The sequence below is a fragment of the Oryza brachyantha genome, chromosome 1 (genome assembly GCF_000231095.2).
Source record: "Oryza brachyantha chromosome 1, ObraRS2, whole genome shotgun sequence".
NCBI lineage: Eukaryota > Viridiplantae > Streptophyta > Magnoliopsida > Poales > Poaceae > Oryza > Oryza brachyantha.
The window spans coordinates 31,770,322-31,792,330 of NC_023163.2; the positions used below are offsets into that span (position 1 = coordinate 31,770,322).

At 40.7% G+C, this 22,009-nt stretch overlaps 3 protein-coding genes across 3 annotated transcripts; 2 read left to right on the top strand and 1 right to left on the bottom strand.

Annotated features, from left to right (window-relative positions):
- Window positions 1–6: 6 nt before the first annotated feature.
- Window positions 7–8,361, top strand: LOC102718971 (homeobox protein LUMINIDEPENDENS). The gene is made up of 13 exons (XM_006645224.3): window positions 7–303; window positions 1,412–1,439; window positions 1,717–1,847; window positions 2,182–2,690; window positions 2,768–2,861; window positions 2,936–3,029; window positions 3,500–3,602; window positions 3,698–3,749; window positions 3,828–3,868; window positions 3,971–4,050; window positions 4,440–4,886; window positions 6,277–6,875; window positions 6,958–8,361. Exons 1-13 carry the CDS (start codon window positions 109–111, stop codon window positions 8,086–8,088), a joined length of 3,504 nt encoding a protein of 1,167 aa, XP_006645287.1. The 5' UTR covers window positions 7–108; the 3' UTR covers window positions 8,089–8,361.
- Window positions 8,362–9,955: 1,594 nt separating this feature from the next.
- Window positions 9,956–13,058, top strand: LOC102722179 (psbP domain-containing protein 7, chloroplastic). Its single transcript, XM_006646591.3, has 3 exons — window positions 9,956–10,394; window positions 12,062–12,284; window positions 12,543–13,058. The coding sequence occupies exons 1-3, from the start codon at window positions 10,076–10,078 to the stop codon at window positions 12,859–12,861; spliced, it is 861 nt and encodes a 286-aa protein (XP_006646654.2). The 5' UTR covers window positions 9,956–10,075; the 3' UTR covers window positions 12,862–13,058.
- A 5,873-nt stretch (window positions 13,059–18,931) lies between these two features.
- LOC102719818 (esterase PIR7B-like) lies at window positions 18,932–20,312 on the bottom strand. Its single transcript, XM_040529190.1, has 4 exons — window positions 20,246–20,312; window positions 19,776–20,168; window positions 19,399–19,539; window positions 18,932–19,303 (listed from the first exon to the last, which is right to left on the bottom strand). Exons 2-4 carry the CDS (start codon window positions 20,151–20,153, stop codon window positions 19,022–19,024), a joined length of 801 nt encoding a protein of 266 aa, XP_040385124.1. The 5' UTR covers window positions 20,154–20,168; window positions 20,246–20,312; the 3' UTR covers window positions 18,932–19,021.
- Between the last annotated feature and the right edge of the window lie 1,697 nt (window positions 20,313–22,009).

The following is a 22,009-nucleotide window of genomic DNA, read 5'->3' on the forward strand; positions in this document are numbered from 1 at the left end:
TCGGCCCCATCCCCTTCTCCAAACCCTAACCCCGGCGCTGACCCCCCCAACCAACGGCGGCGGCGAGGGCGACGGAGGCAGCCTGATGCCCAGCCGCCCGCGGGGGCCATGGAGCTCGTCCCCCTCAAGCCCGCGGCCGGCGCGCTGGTCGAGTCGTCGGGCGGAGGGGCCGCCTTCGGGGACTCGATCCCCGCCACCGTGGCGGCGCAGCAGGAGATGCTGCACGCGCAGGTGGACCAGCTCCGGCGCCTCGTCGTCGCCCAGTGCCGCCTCACCGGCGTCAACCCCCTCGCCCAGGAGATGGTCAGGCGCTCCTGTCTCTCATCTGTGCTTCTCGTCTCTGCTCCTACTACATTTCCGCTCGCTCGATGTGTTCGCGCATGTTGTTTTGTAAGGGAGGGATTTTAGGCCGAAGTAGCACCTTGACTGTTTCCGCGGAGACTCTATCCCATCCCATTGGTTGCAGAGCTTAGGTTTTGATGCTCATCCAATTCTGATGGTTTGTTCAGATAATCAGCAGTTCCAAGTTGTTTATTTGTACGTCGTGGCGTTGGTTGGTTCTACCTGGTAGTGGATATGATGCTTCATGATGAAAAATTCACATTTTTAAGGCCGATTTGTACTACTCCAGAGACCAAAATAGGCTTTTGTACTAGTAAATAGGCTTTTGTAATGGGCTACTACTCCAGAGACCAAAATTCTAGATATACTTATTTCTGGTATTTAGGTCTGCATATTATCTGTTGGGACCGGGAGTCACTTTCTTTTTAACATAAATATTTTCATTTTAGTTTTACTGTAACATTTTAATTCATTTGTCTTAATGCCTGTAAATGATAGCACAAAGTTACTTACCATTAGGAGTTATGATATCTGAAGGAGTGACATTCTATTTGCCTTAAATGTATACTGCAAATTCATGAGCTCCAGTTACCCCCTAATGGCATCATGTACTCGGCAAAACCACCTACAAAACCTCTTTAGGGGGTTATTTGAGCTAGTTTTTGTACTTCTGGGGGTGGAATATCCAGTTTCATACATTAGGTGGTTAAGTAGACCAACCCTGATAATTCAGGGGGTGAAGTAGACTTTTTCCATTTTAAATTGTTTAGTATTTTTTCCCATTAAATTGTGGCGTGCATCTTGTCTTGCATTCTGTTTTTGCCGGTGACCAATTACCTATCTTTCAAAAATGTTTCCATTTTCTTGTATTTGATATTAACTTGTGACGTGTGTATTATCCTTCATGTTTTTCTTTCTTTCGTTTTTTGCCGCTGAGCTCTCTCGCATGTGACACCCTATGAAATGGCAAAAATGAGACGACACAAGTTACTGGCATAAACAAATAGCCCCCTTCAAACACATTTTGATTCATCAGTCAACTTATCTTGCACTTGGTTTGTTCTTGCAGGCTGCTGGCGCCTTGTGTATCAAGATAGGTGAGTTGTTTACCTGTATCAATTGAACCACAACATGATTATAAGTAATATGTACACTGTAAACTTGTATAATTGATGTACTCATTTTATTGGAGTTAAGCCTGATTGCTATTGATCATGCCATTCTTGGAAAATAATAAGTTACTCCACAGTCCACTTTAATCCTGCTTTGACTTTTTTTTTATAGAATTCCAAATAAGCTGACTTAAGATAACATTAACTCCACAGACTGCTTTAATCCTGCTCTGTATTTTTTATAGCATTTTAAATTTTGTAGGTAAAAGGCCAAGGGATTTGTTAAATCCAAAGGCTGTCAAGTCCATGCAGTCACTTTTCGCTGTGAAGGATACTATTGGAAAAAAAGAAACTCGGGAAATTAGTGCATCTTGTGGGGTTACTGTTACACAGGTACACTCCTTATATTGAACAATCTATCTTTTTTACATTGATGTAAGCCTGTTTGTGTGGTCTTGTCACTTGTGTTATTGTTTGTTGAAGAAATCCATCCTTAAAATATTCATCATGTACAGCTGAACAGAAAACATATAACTGATTTCAAGTTTTTATGGAATATTGCCCTTTACCTTTACCTTATATCTGGTCCTCTAAATTTTTTTGCTTCCTCTTTTCTAATATTTGATTAGTTACAATGTTTTACCTTCCAGTTGAAATTATAATATTATTCTGATTTTCTTTCTACATAATTTCTTGCATTAACAATCTGCAACTATCTGGTTCTTAGGTGAGGGAGTTTTTTGCAAGTCAACGCACACAAGTAAGAAAATTTGTTCGCTTGTCACGAGAGAAGGCCCTGAGATTACAGTCATCCAAGGCTCCTGACAATTTGTGCTACATAAGCAGTGAGCAGGCACCTGTTGACATTGAGGCACATGCTCAGGTTATTGAACCTTTGAGAACTTTAGAACCATTGGATGTGCAACAAAGCTCTTTGCAGCATGTGATGGTTCCTCAAATCTCTTCGCAACTACCGGTGGTCCCGCCGAGCTATGCTATCCCTGTTGCCCCTACAGACATAATGCAAGTAACTGTGCAACTAACTGATGCTAAGACTAATTCTGATTCCATTCAAAAGGAAACTAAGCAAGATGGAGTTTCTACTGGAGTTGAGTCAGAAGATAAGAAATTTCTGGAAAGTATCTTTGCTTTAATGCGGAAAGAGAATACATTCTCTGGACAGGTCAAATTGATGGAATCAATTCTGCAAATAAACAATGTAACTGTTCTTAGTTGGTAAGATATTGGTCTTATAGTAGAAGAGCTTTGATGATTTTATTAATCCCTAACTTATTTTTCCAATAAATTTGCAGGTTTTTAACAATGGGTGGTTTGGCAATTGTATCAACATGGTTGGGTGAAGCAGTTAATGAGGAGCAAACAACAGTTATTCTTGTTATTTTCAAGGTCATTATTTTTCTTTAATTGTACATGGTCATATCTGCGGCATGCATTTTTTAACCATGGTCTAATTGATGCAGTTGCTCCTTCACCTCCCATTACATAAAGCTCTGCCAGCCCACATGTCAACTGTATTGCAAACTATTAACAGGTTGCGGTTTTATAGGACACAAGGTGTGTAGAAATTGCTGCAAGTCTTCAATTGTTTTGCATACGTATTTTTGGATGACAATTTCTAGACATGAGTACCTTGGTTTATAAACTTGGAATTCTAGCAAAGAAGGATGTTGATATAGGATTGTAGTGGATGCAATTTTTATGATGTTCCTACTTCCAAAATCCAAATTTTGGTTGTGAATGGTTCATTTTCATTTTCATTTGGCAACTATAGTACATTTCAAACGTGAGATAAACCTCCACATCTGAATAATGGCCTAATTGTAACTATTCTAGCATTAATGTATATTTCTACCCTACAGTAGGCCTGTTTATGAGCAGCACTGCTGAAAATTTTCTATCCTGAACCCCAATTTTAAGTCTTGGTTTGACCTTTCAACACAGTAATGGTCCGTAAAGTTGCATATCTGTAGATTCTCTTAGTTTCTTTGGGCTGCTTACTATAATTTATCCAATTTGAAGATCAGACATATCAAGCAAGGCGCGGAACCTCCTCTCCAGGTTAAGCAAAGTCCTTGTAAGGAGTCAAGCATTGAAGAAATCTCAAAAGAACCTGATCTGTAAACAAAGGTGGATTCTTCTTTCTACTGCTGTCATTTCCTATCGTTTTCTATTGCCTCTTCTCTGCAGGATTTTATTTGTAGTTAATTTATTTTCTTTTGCAGGATAAATGAAATTCTCCGTGACGAGTCTTGGAAATCTGAAGTTGGTATTACCGTAAGTATCTAAAAGACAATATAAGGTAGATTCAAATGCTTAGGAAACTAGCAAGTTTAATCGTTGTGCTCTTATCAGGAGGGGATCCTCGCCTTGACTGAAGATGCAAGCGAGAGCAGGTGATTTTTCTTATGGTTTCTTGATTGGATAAATTTAAAGTCTAACCTCGTTTTTTGTCTGTTACACTATTTACTTAATTTGGTTGATGTGCCACCATGCAGAATGCCTGAGGCCAAAAAAACTCCATTACTGCTCACTGCTTCTGCTGATGAATCAAATAAAAAGAGTTCTCTGCAGACAAGTATCCTTTAATTTTATTTAAGCCTGCCACTACTTAATTCTGCTTTTCTTATCTTCGAACATGTGATCACCTCTTACCATCTTTATGCATCTTATAAGCATTCTACCTAGCAACTACAGTCTGGGTGGCATTTATTTTGTCCCCAATTGTGCCTTGTTGAAATGTTAATGATTGCCTAGTTATCTATTCTACTCCAATTCATTAGTCAGCCGACATGCTCCTTTAAGCTATTTGGTGCTTTTACTTGTTTTAACCTGTATTTATTGCATGTCTCGGAATATTAGTAAAGAATGTGCCTTGAGGCTTTCAAAACTGGTAACCATCTTCAAATTTGTCGTTTTCAACTGTTAATTCAATTGCTCGTGTGGATATCCTTAGCTAATCTTCAGAGTCCAAAGAGAGAAGGAAAGTTCTACTTGTAGAACATCCAAACCGGAAAGCCGTTGGCAAGAATGTTAATCCTGCAAGAAGCACATCTACGAATAGTAGCAGACCATTATCTGCAGATGATATCCAAAAAGCAAAGATGCGTGCCATGTTTATGCAAGAGAAATATGGCAAGGTTGACACGAGCAAAGTGACTGATAAACCACATACAATGGAAATTCAAAAATCATCTGGGCTAGTTGACTCAAATGCACCGCTTGTGCCCAGAAGCCCTCTAACTTCAATCATTAAACAATCTGTTGACCCAAGCCCATCCACTTCTAAGCAAAGCATACTATCTCCACCTGATAAGCCAGAAGTCCCAGTTAGCTCGAAGCTGAACATAGCAACCCAAGAAAACATCATAGAGAAATTTGACTCCAAGAGAGTTCTTTGGCAGATACCACCAGGTATACCTTTTCTTCTCCGTTTCTTCACTTGCCCATCTTTTAGAGTGTTGAATTTGTATAATGAATGTAATGATTCATACCTTACGAACTTGAAGCATGTTGCCTTTGATTGTTACCAGCACAAGTATTTGTAAGCTGTATAGTTTAGGTTATCCAAAATCATTATTATATAGTATGGATGAGGTTCAATCTGAACGGAGAACGCTGCATCTAAAGGGACATACCATGTTATAGAACCATGTGAGTTCTGTTCTGTTTGTTCTCATGTCACCAGTTATACAACACAGTCCTAATGCTATAAACAACTTATCCAATTCATGCACCATGAATTTGGTCCACATGTGAGCCTAAGAGCAGGTGACCAAGGGAAGGATTTCCGAAAGTGCTAGTATGTTGTAAATAGCTGTTCCAATATGAGTTAGCATTTTGTTTACATTTACAATTGACTGATTTGTCTTGGAACAAGCATCCTGCTATCGAATTGCTGCAAGAACAGGGAAATGGTGATTCCTGTAGCAGTATGAGAATTGAGAAATTACCAGTTACAGCTATTCCCATAATGAAAGCATGGGGCATCTGTTACCATATTCCAAGACAGTTCATTACAACAGTTATTCTGTACTTGTAGGAAGGCTTGCAAGTAAATCCACATTGGTTAAACATATGAACCGAAAAAGTTCTTCGCTTATGGGTCTCCATAAACACAAAATTGCATTTATGACCTTACATTGGATACTTTCATGTAATTTGAGTTCTACACATGATTGTGAAAAAAATCACTTATTACAGGACATTTGATACTTTCTGTAAAAATCTCAAAAAACGAGGACAAATCAGCTTGTCTGTGTGAGTTTCTCAATTCTTAATTCTCTCAAAATCCAAATGGCACATTTGTATATGGTATGTTCATCTGGGAACCGATATCCAGAGATATTAACAAACCCTGCTGTCAGCAGTTGTCAATGAACATGTGATATAATACTGAAATTTTGGAGCCACTCTAACAAAATTTAATGATCTTGTTGTTAGCCAAAGATAGTTCGATGAAAAAAAACATGCTTAAACGATGTGATCTAGCTATCTTGAGAACCCGAGCATATATACAGGGAGCTCTGCAGTTCATCCAATGGTTGTGTTGCCTGTTGCAGATATTGACAAGTTTAGTTTTAGTGCTCTTCACTTGTTGTGTTTCCTAAAAAATGCAGGGAAAGCTTGACCTCAGCTGTATGACGATATTGGTTAATTTGTTTATTCCTTGAGTATTGCCTCATGTTGCAGAACTTCATTTTCCTTTTTAAGAGCATGAATGCAGTACAATTTTATTTGATCACAATTTAGAATTAGGGGCTTATTTTGGTTATTATTTGAATTTCATTACCTCATGTTGCAGATGTATGGATAGACCCTGCTTGGAGTTTAGGAACGGGAGAGAACAGCAAGGAATTTGAGGTTCAAACACAGAGAAACCGGCGTGAGAAGGAGACCTTTTATACTAGTCTAAAGGACATACCTTTGAATCCAAAGGACCCATGGGATGTGGAAATGGACTTTGATGACAGCCTTACACCGGAAATTCCAATTGACCAGCCGCCAGATGCCGATGCTATGGAAACAAATAGTGTGGGCACAGCCCCTCCAAACATTGAGGTTCCTGTTGCAGACAAGCAAGTTGGATCAACCTCATTGATATCTCCAGTGGTTGCTGCTGGTGCAAACGGTGCAGCTTCTGAGCCAGATCTTGAGCTGCTTGCCGTGTTGCTCAAGAATCCACAGCTTGTCTTTGCTCTAACTTCCAACCAGGGCGGGACTTTGCCAAGTGAGCAGACCGTTGCACTTCTTGACATGCTGAAGCAGACTGGCCTTGGACTATCAGAGCTGGTAAATGGTCTGGCCAACAATTCCGGGGTCCAAAAAGAGCCTGAATCTGGTCCTGAAACTATACCTACTTCGCTTCCTTCACCAACTCCTCCAAAAGACCTTGCAGCCAGGGTTTGACTGCTTATTCTTAAATTTTGTTCTCCAAAGTTAAAAATCTTTTATCTGTTGCTCATATTAATATCTTTTTTCACAGGATGGCTGGAGATCAGAGTTCCCATCACAAATGAGGACCTCAAACTTGCAGCGAACACATTTGCCGAACAGAGCAAATGTACCTCCTATTGCCAGCACCGTGCAGCAAAGTTTCTCAAATGTTGTCAGTTCGTTGCCTTCACAACCTTATGCATCAGCTTCTGCTTTGCCTGCACAAATACAAACTAATATCCTGGCTCTTGCTCAGTCGTCGATCTCCGTAAATCCTTCTACCCAACATGTTGCTCCGATGAATAACCTTCTGAGCAGAGCTACGGTACATCAGCATACCCAATCATATGCTTTAGCGTCTGATCCTATTGCAGTGGCCGTCCATCAGCAGCCAGCGGTGAACAAACTAGCCCATGAGGTTCAGAATATCTCACACCCTTCTACAACACATTCTTCGGTGCCTGAACCACATGCCTCTCACACATCACACACCTGGCAACCTAGTGCTGCTACTGTTGCCACAACTGGACGAAATGCTACACCTGATCGATGGTCTACTCGCACTACTAGTGCCTTTAACGTTGCACCATCAAACCCAGTGACTTATCCTAAGCAGAATGCTTATAGTAACCACAGTACAAAAGGTACTACATACAATGCTTATGGTTCAACTCCTGTAACGTCCCATTCCCTCCTCCCAGGGCAGGGACGGGACAGAAATGGCTACACCCACACAACAGAGTACCAGACGACAGCGAGAGACGCCCTACGGCGAAATTCGCGATCTCCTGAGCTTGGTGCTGGTGCTGTCTATGGTGGCTCACAAAGCTATGTACCCGAGCCCTCGAGACAGTGGAGCTACGGGCAACAGAGCTACAATCCTGAGCCTTCTAGGCAGTGGAGTTCTGGGCAACAGAGCTACAACTCTGCTGAGCCTTCAAGGCAGTGGAGCTCCCAGCAGCAGCAGCAGCAGCAGGGCTACAACAACCCAGCTGAGCCTTCGAGGCAGTGGAGTTCTTCACAGCAGCAGGGATACAATCCTGAGCCTTCAAGGCTCTGGAATTCAGGTCGTCAGAGTCAAAACCCTGAGGCACCGAGACAATGGAATCAACATGGAAAGCAAGAACGTTACAATCCGACAGATGGTAGAAATTCCTACGATCAACGCTGGAGGAGATGATGTACTTGTGTATATTAGATGATTCTTGGAGGTGGTTCTTCGGGCCTTTTTTCTCTGCTTTTTTTATGGGAGGCTTTTCTGATTCGCTTACTTTGGGCCTTGTGATTGGCACAGAGGCCATTGAGAAAGCTTATACATCATGTACTAAATGTAGTTGGAGTGGGAAAAACAGAAAACAAAAAAGAAACGAAAAAGAAAAGAAGGGGAAACTGAATGAGAGGATGCATCAGCTGAATGGCTGAATCCATTTGATGGATCAAAATTTTTACTCCATATTCTTTTTGTGATTAGTATATTTTTTCAACCTTCCAGCTGCCACCGCCCTTGTGCTAAATATCTTTGGCAGACAGGTGTCAGTGAGAGGCTTAATGCATTTAAGCTGTGTTTTTAAATGAAATATTAAAGGTTATCTGATTTTTTAAAGTATAACCGTTGGAATTAACTATTATTAAATTAAAAATATATTACTTTTATTAGAATATTTGTATAAAATATAGATCGTTTAATAGTATCTTTGTTTTATATTATAAGATTTTCTAGTTTTGTCTAAATTTATCAATCGATTAATATATATATATATATAATATAGATTTATTAATATTTATATAAATTTAAGTAAGACAAAAGTTTTAAAACTGTGAAATGGACATAAAAAGTAAGGACAGAGGTGCTCTTCAGGTCGACGTTCTCTGAAACTCTGAAGAGGAGTCTCGATGAAGCCGTGAATCGTGAGCACGTAAGCTTACGAATTTGTGATATTGGACGATAAAGGTCGCAATCTTGTGCATATTTTGGTGGAGCAAACGAATCTGAAGTCGATGCGTGAAGTTGCTTGTTTGCATTTCTCGTGTTCAGGTTGTGAAACTGAATTGTGTTATTTCCTTATTTGGCGGTAGTTTTTAAGCTGCGAAATAAAGAGGAAGCGTGAAAACTACTGCAAGAAAGACCAACAGTTTAGTCGCGAGGAGGATAGAACTTCTACTTCCTCACTAAAAAAAAAGGCTCAATTTATTTTGTTATAACAAAACTTCGACCATAATTTATTGATCAGTACATTATTATCTCCTTGTATTTTAAAGTGTTTACTTATGTTTATGATTTTTTTTGCAAAAATTATGTTAATTAATTATATGTTAAAACTTTATCATGATAATATAAGATATACATCATATTTTCGACGCCTATAGTAATATTATTCTTAGAAAAAAGATACACACCCATCTAAAAATAATTAATTTATGAGAATGAATATGGAAAACAAGGTGCTTGTTTATTGTCAAAAGTTGTTTTCGTGATGGAGAGAGCATCTATGCTACTTTAAATGTCTCTAGCGGTAGCGGTAGCGACGCTGAATGTCACCCGAACAGCTCTTTTGCAAATTAACCTATGATATTTCTTGATACTGTGAAATAGTCTATATTTGGTTTAAACAATTAATACTATTATAATTGATAAAAAATCCTATAATATTTTATAATATATTTTATAGCAAAGCATATGTATTTTGCTCGTTTAGAGTACATGTTATAAAAGCAGCTGACTTGAGTAGTAGTCCTACTAATTAGCAGCACCACCACCACAACAACAGTAATAAATTAATCACTCTTTTTTAATTGAACCGATTTGGATCTAGTCATTTGTCTTATAAAAAAATTAAATAATTATAATTTTATTATAATTTAATTTGCTACTAAATTAAATTTAAGCATTAGTAATAATACCGTGTCATTTTCAGTTTTCCAACAAAGTCCAAAACTACCCGGCCAAACGTGCGTGACAGCGTGTGTCCATGTGTTGGAATGGTCTCGGAATGTGCCTGATGCGCAGTCAGACACGCATCCGAGGTCGGCGCCTCTTCCCCTTTTCTTTTTCCCGGCAAAAAACGCGGCAAAAAAACAAAAAAAGAAATACCAAACAAAAACGGAAACCAACAGCATACTTCTCGGAGAGAGCAGCCCATCCCATCCGCCGCTTGCTTGCTCCGACGATGGCCACGCCGGCCGCGGCGAGGCATCACCCCAGCGGCGGCGGGGCGCTGTCGCGCTCCGGCGAGCGGCGGCGGCGGCGGGGCGGCGAGGTGCGGTGCTCGTCCCCGGCGCAGGAGTTCGCGGCGCTGGCGGCGGTGTTCCGGCGGCGGCTGGTGGTGGGCGCCACCACGGCGGCCGCGGCCGCCGTCGGCGCGAACTTCGGCGGGGTCACCAGCTTCCTGCTGGGGCTGTCCCCGCAGCTCGGCCGCTCGCTCCGCCTCGACGTGCTCTACCCCGTCGCCGGCTTCAACCGATGCCTCGACTCCGGCAATGGATTTGGTAACCACGCGTTCTTTCTTCTTTCTCGCTTTTTCTTGGTTGGCAATTGCGCGTTGCATCTGCTTCTTCCAAAAATATTTTGGGCGATTGAGGTGTTCTTTGATTAGTTCGTCATGTGGGAAATTCCCCCCCTTTTTTTTTTCAGTTGATTTCTATTACTCCTCAAATTGTCTCCAAAAAATAATAGAAAGAAATCGAAGAACGCATCGAGCTGTTCCTTTGCTGCGATAGTTTAACGGGATAATATTGCAATTTGTTTTTTTAAACAAAAATCTGAAGTTATCAACGCAACAGCTCGTGCAATTTAGGATACTGTTCAAGACCAGAATCCGTAGATGATAGCCACTATGCGTTAGATTTCAATGAGTTGGTGTATGTTTGGAACGCCTGATAGTTTAGTTTATGAACTTAAGAACTTCGTTGGCGAAAAATTTGAGAATTTTACTGGTAAGGCTATGCACTGTTGATGGTGATGCCAACCATCAACCAAGGAAAAATTCCAGGTCTCCCTGCGTGTGCCTGTTGTTGTCATGTTGCAACTTTGTACCCCCCACTGAAATAGGGATGTGAACTAGGGTTCACACCTTTTTTTCTATCTCTGTGGGTGGGAGGGAGGTAGGAGGTCAGAGGTTCTGAATTTTAGAAAGTTTTGGACAAAATCATTTAAATTTTCAATTCAGAGTTAGAAATTACTTATGATTCTTTGGCTCCTTTTTTTATTGCGTAGGCTTCTAGTTGCACTACAAATATGGAAACGATTTTTTTTTTGAGAAATTTCAAGCAAAGTGGGTGGTTTATACTTTTCTTCTAATTAGAGCTCATGGTACTTTCCTTGGTTTAATTCTCTTCCAGTTTGACACAATTTGCCATAATGCCATGCCTAAGGAAAAAAAAAGCAGCTTTGCTGCTTAAATAATTATATGCTCTTATTTTCAAGCTGGGCTTAATTGGTCTGCTGTACCGAAACCCAGGTAGCAACAAAATGTGGTCCTTGCTGTTGCTAATTTGCCACCTAGTGCATCCAACCTACAAGTCATGCCCCCAAGGGGATTGTACATGTGGATGACGGTCTATCTGGTGCTACATTCATCACCAGAAATTGTGTGCCACCTGGACTACATGTCATCATAATTGATGACAATTGGTGGATGGTGTTTGTCTTGATGATTTACTCCAGACTTAGGAGTTATGGTTGGGCATTTTCAACTGGAGGGCCCATTAAGAAAACAGCATACTTTTGCATGCTGATTTTTTTTTTAAAGGTTGAAATGAAAGTCAAGATAATGTTTCATAGTTGCATTGAACTTAGAAGATATAAATGAAAAGGAATGCTAAATTGGGTTGGGCACACTCCATGTATTGATTTTTTTTTTGGTAGATAGATAATAGTATGGGAAATTATTCTTGATGATAGTGTAGCTTAACAAGGCAAGCTATGTGAAAGCATTGATAAATGATAATACCTGGTTGATTTAGCTGGAGGCCTGCGAGTGCACAATCTTAAAATGCACCGCCTTTTCCTGTTTACCAAAAGTTCACTTGCCATTATATTTAGTTATAGCTAGTAGTGAAATAAGAGAATATGACTAATCATAAAATGTCAATGTACATATGTGCACATGCCAAATTATGTTAATTACTAACTTTAAGGTCTTCGGATTTTTCAGAGTTTATATATCCAGCAAGCTGGGTTGGAGATCAGACATTACTATACAGAGGAGTGAAGAAAGCAGAACTGCAGAGATCACTAGACCCTCCACCACTGACAAATGGGAGATCCCCATCACGGCCTCGGAACATCAGTGAACCTGTTGCAGCTTTTGGCCCCCCAGGATCCAGTGGGGAGCTCAATGTTAGTGTCATCGTTTCACCTGTCCCACAGGACTTCTCGTAAGTATACTTTATGTCACTTACAGTTAGTTTCTGGTAAAAGTATCTAGATTTTTGGTCTAATATTTAAACGTGGTTGCTTAGACAGAACATTCAAGTTCTTGTATGAATAATGAATAGAGTATGACTTTCTGACTTCGTGTAATCTTCCATATATTGCTTTTCAGCATCTCAGCCACTTTTACACAAAATTTTGCATATAGCGTCTTCAATGTGGCCAAACTACTACTAATGCTGCAATTGAACTGTATGAAACAGGATTGAGGCTTTCGGTGGTCCTAAAGATGTTGGGGAAGTGGTTCTCAGAAGGATCGCGAAGACGAAACGAGGCGCGGATATAAACGCCACTCTTCTCGACGCCGCCCTGAGAGAAGATCCGGTGAACAATGTGAAATACTACAGGCTAGAGTTCAGAGTTGAGAGCCCTTCCTTCCGACGACGCAATGTTGCGGTGTGCTGTGCGAAGGATGGCAAGCTGTACACCCTGAATGCCCAGGCTCCAGAGTCAGCATGGAAGGCAGTTCGGAATGAGTTCCTTGCAATGGCAGATTCCTTCAGCCTAGTGACTGATGTTTGATGTATAGTAGAGAGGCAGTTTTTTGTACTGCCGAGAAGTTTCTTAAGTAGTTTTGTGAGTTTCTCAAGCAAACAGAGATATGTAAATTAGAATGTCAGATCAGAAATGTAACATGCTGTACCTGTAATGCTGTATCATAATCAGACAATGTGCAAACTTTTGTCTGCAAGAGCAATGACAGGGGGCGACTTTAGAAATTTTGTTGTTGTTATACTTTATGGTTAAAGTTTCCATTACATGGCAAACACAGTATAAAAGTAGAACAATTGCTCAAAATATGATATAAGTATAGCAAAATTTACTCAAAATGTAATACTACTAATATTTATCATCCCTCTGGAGAACAGTTTGAGCAAGTACTCCGAACCCCATTGGGCTATCGCCAGCCGTTGGATCAGCAGTGTGAGCCCCATATGAGCCCAATATAGGGAATATTAGCCCCACGATTAATTGGTTCCCACCAACCGAGTTTCTCTCCTCTCGGTTCGATCATCTGCACACGCTGGATTGGAAATCGATGACCTAATTACGATTGAGATTCTCTGGGGTAAAACCGTAAAGGTACAGTTAAAGAGATATGGTCGCTGATAAATGAGTCTCATCGTCCATAGATCCACGTATCAGTGACAATGTCATGAGAACATTTACGTCAGAGGACCTGCTTTCACCTAATTAAGGTAGATGTTCTGCTCTCTCGGATGCTCTGGGATAACTCAACACTCTCTTGGCAGGTCCTACATTATGATGAATCAAATGAAACTGCAAAGAGCATGAAATGTTCTGCGAAATGCATGAGAAACTGAAACCCCATTGTTCCAAGCAGGGCCTGCATTTTAGCTCTGGAGAGGCGTTATTCACCAGTTCATCATTCATTTTGTTAAATATGTGATCCGAATTGTAACTAGAATTATATCCGGATTAGTTTCCTAGTAGGTTTCTCCCAGTTGTTTCCTACTAGGAGTCGGATTAGTTTCCTAATAGGATTCTTCCGCCTAATCCTACTAGGACTCTTAGATTTTCCTCTTATATATACTCTTGTAGTTTGCACGGGAAGAGAAGAGTTCTCATTGTTTCCCTTGCATTGTAATCATATCCTCATAGTGATCGTAGAAAAAGAAAGGAGCAGACGCACAGTTGTTAGAAACAAAGACACAAACGAGACACGAATTTAACGTGGAAAACCCTTGCGGGAAAAACCACGGGCGCTAATCGACAATAATCACTATGAGGATATGATTACAATGCAGGGGAAATAATGAGAATTCTTCTCTTCCCGTGCAAACTACAAGAGTATATATAAGGGGAAAATCTAAGAGTCCTAGTAGGATTAGGCGAAAGAATCCTATTAGGAAACTAATCCGACTCCTAGTAGGAAACAACTGGGAGAAACCTACTAGGAAACTAATCCGGATATAATTCCAGTTACAATTCGGATCACATATTTAACAATCTCCACCTTGAGACGAATTTCCTCTTGTAGCATCAAAAATCATCAATCACCAATATACACCTCACAGGTCAAATTTATTGCGCGCCAAATAGTCTCTTGGACTATACCGTAACACCAACCAAGCTTGAGCAAAGCTCAAACTTAGTGGCAGGAACTGACTTTGTCATCATGTCAGCTGGATTATCATGAGTACTTATCTTGCATACCTTAACATCACCATCAGCAATAACACCTCGAATAAAGTGATATCTGACATCAATGTGCTTAGTTCTCTCATAAAACATCTGATCCTTTGTAAGGCAAATTGCACTTTGACTGTCACAAAATATATTTATGCAAGACGTAATTCCACAAAGCTCAGTATACAAGCCTCTGAGCCAAATAGCTTCTTTGCAAGCTTCAGAAATAGCCATGTACTCTGCTTCAGTAGTAGATAAGGCAACAGTTGCTTGCAAACTTGTCTTCCAACTAACAGCACAGCCTCCAATAGTGAAAACATAACCTGTAAGCGATCTTCTCCTATCCAAATCTCCAGCAAAATCTGAATCCACATAACCAACAAGTCCATCTCTAGACGTTCCAAACTGCAAACGAGCATTAGAAGTACCATGCAGATATCTGAAAATCCATTGAACTGCTTTCCAATGCTCTTTGCCAGGATTAGCCATGTATCTACTGACAACACTCAATGCATGTGATAAGTTAGGACGTGAACATGCCATGGCATACATAAGTGAACCAACTGCTCTTGAATATGGAACTCCAGATATGTACTCAATATCAACTTCTGATTGTGGACAAAAATCTGAAGATAATCTGAAATGTGCAGCTAAAGGAGTGCTTACTGGTTTTGCATCATGCATATTGAAGCGACAAAGGACCTTTTCAATATAACCTTTCTGGCTAAGATACAACTTGTCAGACCGTCTTTCTCTAGTAATTTCCATACCGAGGATTTTCTTTGCTACACCTAAATCCCTCATCTCAAACTCACTACTCAGTTGTGCCTTCAATTTTGCTATCTCTGATTTGTCTTTTGTAGCAATTAACATATCATCAACATAAAGAAGCAGATATATAATTGAACCATTAACCTCTTTAAGATAAACACAACTATCAAATTGTGATCTTTTGAAATTCTGAGAAAGCATGAAAGAGTCAAATCTCTTGTACCATTGCCGAGGTGATTGTTTCAACCCGTAAAGGGACTTATCCAACCTACAGACAAGGTTTTCTTTACCAGGAACAACAAAACCTTCCGGTTGCTCCATATAGATGTCTTCTTCTAACTCCCCATGTAAAAATGCAGTTTTCACATCTAATTACTCTAGTTCATAATCATGTATTGCAACGATACCAAGTAAAGTGCGAATTGAACTATGCTTCATAACTGGGGAAAACACATCATTGAAATCAATACCTGGAATCTGGCTATATCCTTTAGCAACTAACCTTGCTTTATATCTTGTCCCATCAGTTGGAGATATACCTTCCTTTCTTTTGAAAATCCACTTGCAACGGATAGGTTTCTTCTCCTTTGGCAATTCCACCAATTTCCAAGTATGATTCTTTTCAAGTGACTCCATCTCGTCATGCATGGCAGCTATCCATCTATTGCTATCGGCAGAAACAATAGCCTCAGAATATGAAGAAGGTTCTGCATTACCTTCGATTTCTTGCGCCACACTCATAGCATAAGCAACTATGTTCGCTTCTTCGATCAATCTTTGAGGGGCTTTAATATTTCGCCTAGCTCTGCCTTGTGCAATAGAGTATTTTGGTGACTGCTCAACAACAGAAGAGTCTGACTCTTCAATAACCGGTGCATCTTGGTTACTAGCAATATTCTCTTTTTCTGGTACATGTCCTGAACTGATCAAGCGCTCCACCTGCACGCTTGCTTTCTGCTGACTCTCAACAAGAACATTAGTAGAAGATTTATCATTCAACATAACTATTTCATTGAAGATGACATTTCTACTAATCACAACCTTTTGGGTTTCAGGATACCATAACTTGTAGGCTTTCACACCAGAAGGATAACCAAGAAATATGCACTTAATAGCTCTAGGCTCCAATTTACCGTTGTCAACATGAGCATAAGCAGTACAACCAAATACTTTCAGGTCTAAATAATTAGCTGGGGAACCAGACCACATCTCAATTGGAGTCTTCTTATCGATGGCATAACTGGGTGAGCGATTAATAAGATAACAAGCAGTGGAAGCAGCTTCCGCCCAAAAACGTCTAGGTAAACCTGCATTTGACAGCATACAACGGGCCTTTGAAATAATTGTCCTGTTCATACGCTCAACTACACCATTCTGTTGAGGTGTATGAGAAACGGTGTAGTGGCGCACAATGCCTTCTGACCTACAATATGATTTAAATTGCCTAGAACAGAACTCCATCTCATTATCAGTACGAAGGACTTTCACCTTCCTTTCAGTCTGTCTTTCGACCATAGTCTTCCACTCCTTAAATACCAAAAAGGCTTCAAATTTGTGTTTTAGAAAATAGGGCCAAACTTTTCTCGAATAATCATCAACGATAGTCATCATATAACGAGCACCTCCAAATGACCTCTTACGAGCAGGACCCCATAAGTCAGAATGCACATAATCAAGAATACCTTCAGTAGTATGTGTGGATGTGGTAAACTTCACCCTCTTGTGTTTGCCAAAGATACAATGCTCACAAAATTTCAACTTTCCGATGTTTTGTTCATCTAGTAATCCTCTCTTGCTCAATTCTGCCAAACCAATTTCACTCATATGCCCGAGACGCATATGCTAAAGATCGGAATTCGATAATGAATCGGTAGCTGCAGCAACATTACCTACTATCGTAGTACCTCGTAGATGGTACAAATCGGCAGTTTTAATGTCAGCTTTCATCACAACAAGAGAGCCTTTTGTTACCTTCAAAATTCCGTCTCCACCGGAATATCTGTACCCTTTGCGATCAAGAGTAGATAAAGAGATGAGATTTCTCTTTAAACTGGGAATATGCCGCACATCTGATAATGTTCTAATGCAGCCATCAAACATCTTGATCTGTATAGTACCAACGCCCGCAACTTTGCAGGGCGTATTATCACCCATCAAAACATTACCACCTTGTACAGGTTCATAGGTGGTAAACCAATCCCTATTAGGGCACATATGATAGGTGCATCCAGTATCAAGAAGCCACTCGTCACTGGTTTGTACACAACCAGCATAAGCAACCAGTAATTCTGCATCTGGTTTATTATCAGTAGCAACTGCGGCTTTACCTTGCTCTTCTTGTTTACCTTTCGGTTTATAATTTCCCTTGTGCTTTTCTTTGTTCTGTAGCTTCCAACAATCGGAAATATCATGTCCACCTCTCTTGCAGTATTTGCATGACTTATACCTGCCTCTGGATTTTGATCTCCCGCGGTAGCCACTAGAACTTTTGTCTCTTGATTTGTTGTCTGTGTTCTTCTCTGGTTGCCTGCCCCGAAAAAACCAAGCTTTCTGGTTGTGAGTTAGATCCTTCAGAAGGTACCATCTTCTTCATCTTTTCTTTGGCATGCAAAGCATTATAAACTTCTTGCAAAGTTAGAGTATCACGACTATACAAGATAGTATCTCTGAAATTTGCATATGAGCTAGGCAATGAGCACAACAGAATAAGGCCTAAATCCTCTTCATCATACTTTATCTCCATGGACTCAAGGTCAGCAACAATTTCCTTGAAAGTGGAGAGATGATCCATCACAGACTCATCATCTTGCAACTTGTGCAGAAATAACTTTTGCTTCAAGTGCATCTTGCTGGTTAGATCCTTTGTCATGCATATTTGTTCCAGCTTCAACCATAGCGCGGCAGCTGTCTTCTCCTTAAGCACTTCCTACAAAATATTATTGGATAGATGAAGATGGATATATGCCATAGCCTTACGGTCTCTCTTCTTCTCATCGTCGGACCAATCATTTGTCCTTTTTTTGTTGAATCCATCAAGCGCATCATCCAGATCTTGCTGTGCAAGAATTGCACGCATCTTCACTTGCCACAATGAGAATCTTGTGTCTCGGTCCAAAAGAGGTAGATCATACTTTAAACTCGCCATTGGGAATAAATCCTGAATCTGTTGATATTAATATGTTGAACCCAAGCAGATACGCGAAACTCCAGTGCTCGGAACGATGCACAATAGTTGATCTGACAACTTTTGGGTACACAAGATCGGGTAAATGTAGCAATTAAATCTGAAAAGAAAAACGATACTGTTACTGTAGCTGTACTGTAGCTGCTACAGTAGCGCAGATTGGACGGCACGATCTGATGGCTTGTCCTTGGAACGATCAATTTTTCTCCTGCGTGTGTGCGTCTGCTCCTTTCTTTTTCTTCTGTGCGGACGCGACGTCGAGTCGGAGTCGTCGCCGACTCCGACCTGATCTCGACGGAACGGCGATTCTGTAGATCGCCGGAAAAAGCCCGGTCAGCGGCAGCAACATAGCGTAGATTAATCTTTGCGGCTCTGATACCAGTTGTTATAAGGGGAAAATCTAAGAGTCCTAGTAGGATTAGGCGGAAGAATCCTATTAGGAAACTAATCCGACTCCTAGTAGGAAACAACTGGGAGAAACATACTAGGAAACTAATCCGGATATAATTCCAGTTACAATTCGGATCACATATTTAACACATTTTCTCTCTCTTTCATTGGCCAATTCCTCACCAATCAGTCATACTTGCCACTTATCTTAGCAAGAAGGTCGGCGAGCTCCCTCGGCCTGGAGCACATGACGGTGTGGTCGGCGCCGGCGATCTCCTCGACGTCTGTGCCCGGGCTCAACGCGATCATGTCGCGCTGCGCCGCCACGCCGAAGTCCTCCATGGCTACCAGGTACACCCTCTTCACTGAACCGTAGTTCGAGCTAGTGAGCAGCTTGGCATCCTTGATCATCTCATCGTCCAAGAACCAGTTGGCAGGTCTCACCAATGATTTTGCCAGGGTTAAATCCTGCAATATAGTGATGAGATTTTGATACATCAGTTGGAAAGCAGCTACTGAGTTTTTCAAAATTAGATGCAAATTGGTAGTAATTAGATGATTGCCTCGGCTGGACTTAGTGCATAGCCCCTCTCTGCCAAGAAATTGGGGCCTAGGAGGATTGCAGTTCCTGAACCTTGTTTGTTGCTGATCGGCATCACTTTGCTGTCCATGAGAAGATCTTTGGGAGATCTTTCCATCATCAGCTGTACATATATCAAGAACTAAAAGCATCAGTAGTTGAATCTGAATAAAAGATTCCAGAGATTAGAAAGGGGTTTTGTGTGTGTGTGTGTGTGGGAGTTTGACAAATAAACTACAGGAAAAAACCACAAAACTATTTTTAAATTTAAGTTTTGAAATTTAAATAGTTTATGAGTAGAAGTAAAAGTAAAAAGACGAAGGTAAAAGAGTATTTACGAGCTTGGTGATCAGTGACAACCTCTTGTGTGAAGCCTATGTGCTTGCCGACGCACGGCATGGCGGCGGCGACGAACACGGCGGCGGCGATCTTGTCCGGGAACCTCTCCATGGCGAGCGCGAGGCTGAGGCCGCCGAAGCTGTGCCCGACGAGGACCAGCCTCTCGCCGGCCGGAGCCGCGGCGACGGCGTCGAGGAGAGGCCGCGAGTACTCCTCGAAGGAGCCCACCTCGTCGACGCGCGCCGGGTGGGCGCCGGACGCGGCGAGGTCGAGCGCCGTCACGCGGTGGCCCCCGGAGCGGAGCATGGTGGCCACCTTGTACCAGCACCACGCGCCGTGGCCGAGGCCATGGACGTGGATGAGATGCTTGCCGCCGCCGCCGCCGCCGCCGCCGTCCATCTCTCCTGCAAGCGTCTGCACGGCTGAACTCAGAAATGGCACTTGTACAATGTATACTGTAGTGGGATCTTTATTTTTCACATGAGCAACACCTCGATGAATATTACTGTGAAGTTTCAGAGGGCGAGAGCGTGTAACGCCTTGCGGTGAGGCGATCCGTGTTAATTACCCTAATACGGCAGATGTGTACAGCATTTATATATACGGTGATTACTCTGGCTAAGCATCCCTAGTTTACAGGAAACAGAATAACAGCAACTCATTCTAATCTAGCTTAGCCATCGTAATCTAACCATATATATATTATGTTACAGATCGATATATTCTTATCTCTAACAATTACTTGTAGTATAATACTGCCAGTAGAACTAATCTCATTTATTGATTTAAAAGAGTATTTTTGTACTTTGATTAATATTAGATTTGTATTTATTATTTTTTTATCACATTATGCACGGATAAAAAAAAGTCTAGCAACATTCACTTAATATCGCAGCAAAAAAGACGATATTACCCTCTTAGAATTCTACTACACCTAAAATTATTGGTAATATAATTTAATCACAACCGTCCAATAAAATAAGATCAACGGTTTAAATTAAATTATAATATGCACGCATGCAATAGAGATAACTCCGGCGACACTTTGGCCTGGCTTCGCCTCTGCCTGTGGCTTGATGCCGATCTTGCTGGAAGTGTTCTTGGCTTCTTGCTTGGGTGGACGGGTGACCTAAATGGATTAGCTAGGGATGAAATCATGGAATGTTACTGTGTGACCTACTCATTTTTTGAGGAGACTTTGGAAAGTGTATGAATACTGTTTGCTGCACTACCCTCCCTTGTCCTCTTCTCTTTATTCACAAGCTATTCGCTGTCCTTATCGATACTTGCTAAAATTTTTACATTTGACCGGATGTTGGAAAGGGTTTTTGACACGAATGAAAAAACGAATTTCACGGCTAGCCTAGAAACCGCGAGACGAATCTTTTGAGCCTAATTAATTCGTCATTATCACATGTTGGTTACTGTAGCATTTATGGCTAATCATAGACTAATTAGGCTCAAAAGATTCGTCTCAAGATTTCTTCCAAAACTGTGCAATTAGTTTTTTGATTCATCTATATTTAATGCTTTATTTAGGTGTCCAAAATTCGATGTGATGTTTTTGAAAAAAAATTTTGGAAACTAAACAATGCCTTAGTTGGGAAAAAAATTTGGGCTTGATTGTCACCTCGAATATACAGACATATATTTGAAGTATTAAATATAGTCTAATAATAAGATAAATTATATATTTCGTCAGAAAACCGTGAGACGAATTTATTAAGCATAATTAATTTATTATTAGCAAATATTTACTGTAGCATTGCATTATCAAATCATGGCGCAATTAGGCTTAAACGATTCATCTCGTAATCTACATGTAATCTTTGTAATTAATTTGTTCATACATTTAATACTCTATACACGTATCAAACATTCGATGTGATATTATGAAATTTTTTAGTTTGGAACTAAACAAGACCTTAGCCTTCTTTGCTCTCTCGTCGTCAGATATGATGTTTTCCATATTGTATATGGTAGTACATTCAGGGGTGGTACCAGGCTAGGGCAGCTTGAGTTTGAGCCCCACAAACTGACTGAAAAATTCTATAAAAATTAAAATGTTTTAGTTAAAAAATTTTTAAAAGATTTATATTGCATTGTTGAGCCCTAGGCTTGGTTCATTCCTGGTTGTGCCCGTGAGTATATCTAGTTCACCAGTGTTTGGTACACGTAATATCTATTATAATATAAAAATAAGCCACCACGTTCATCCTCGTGGGCTAGAAAATTCAACATTAACAGGAGAAAAA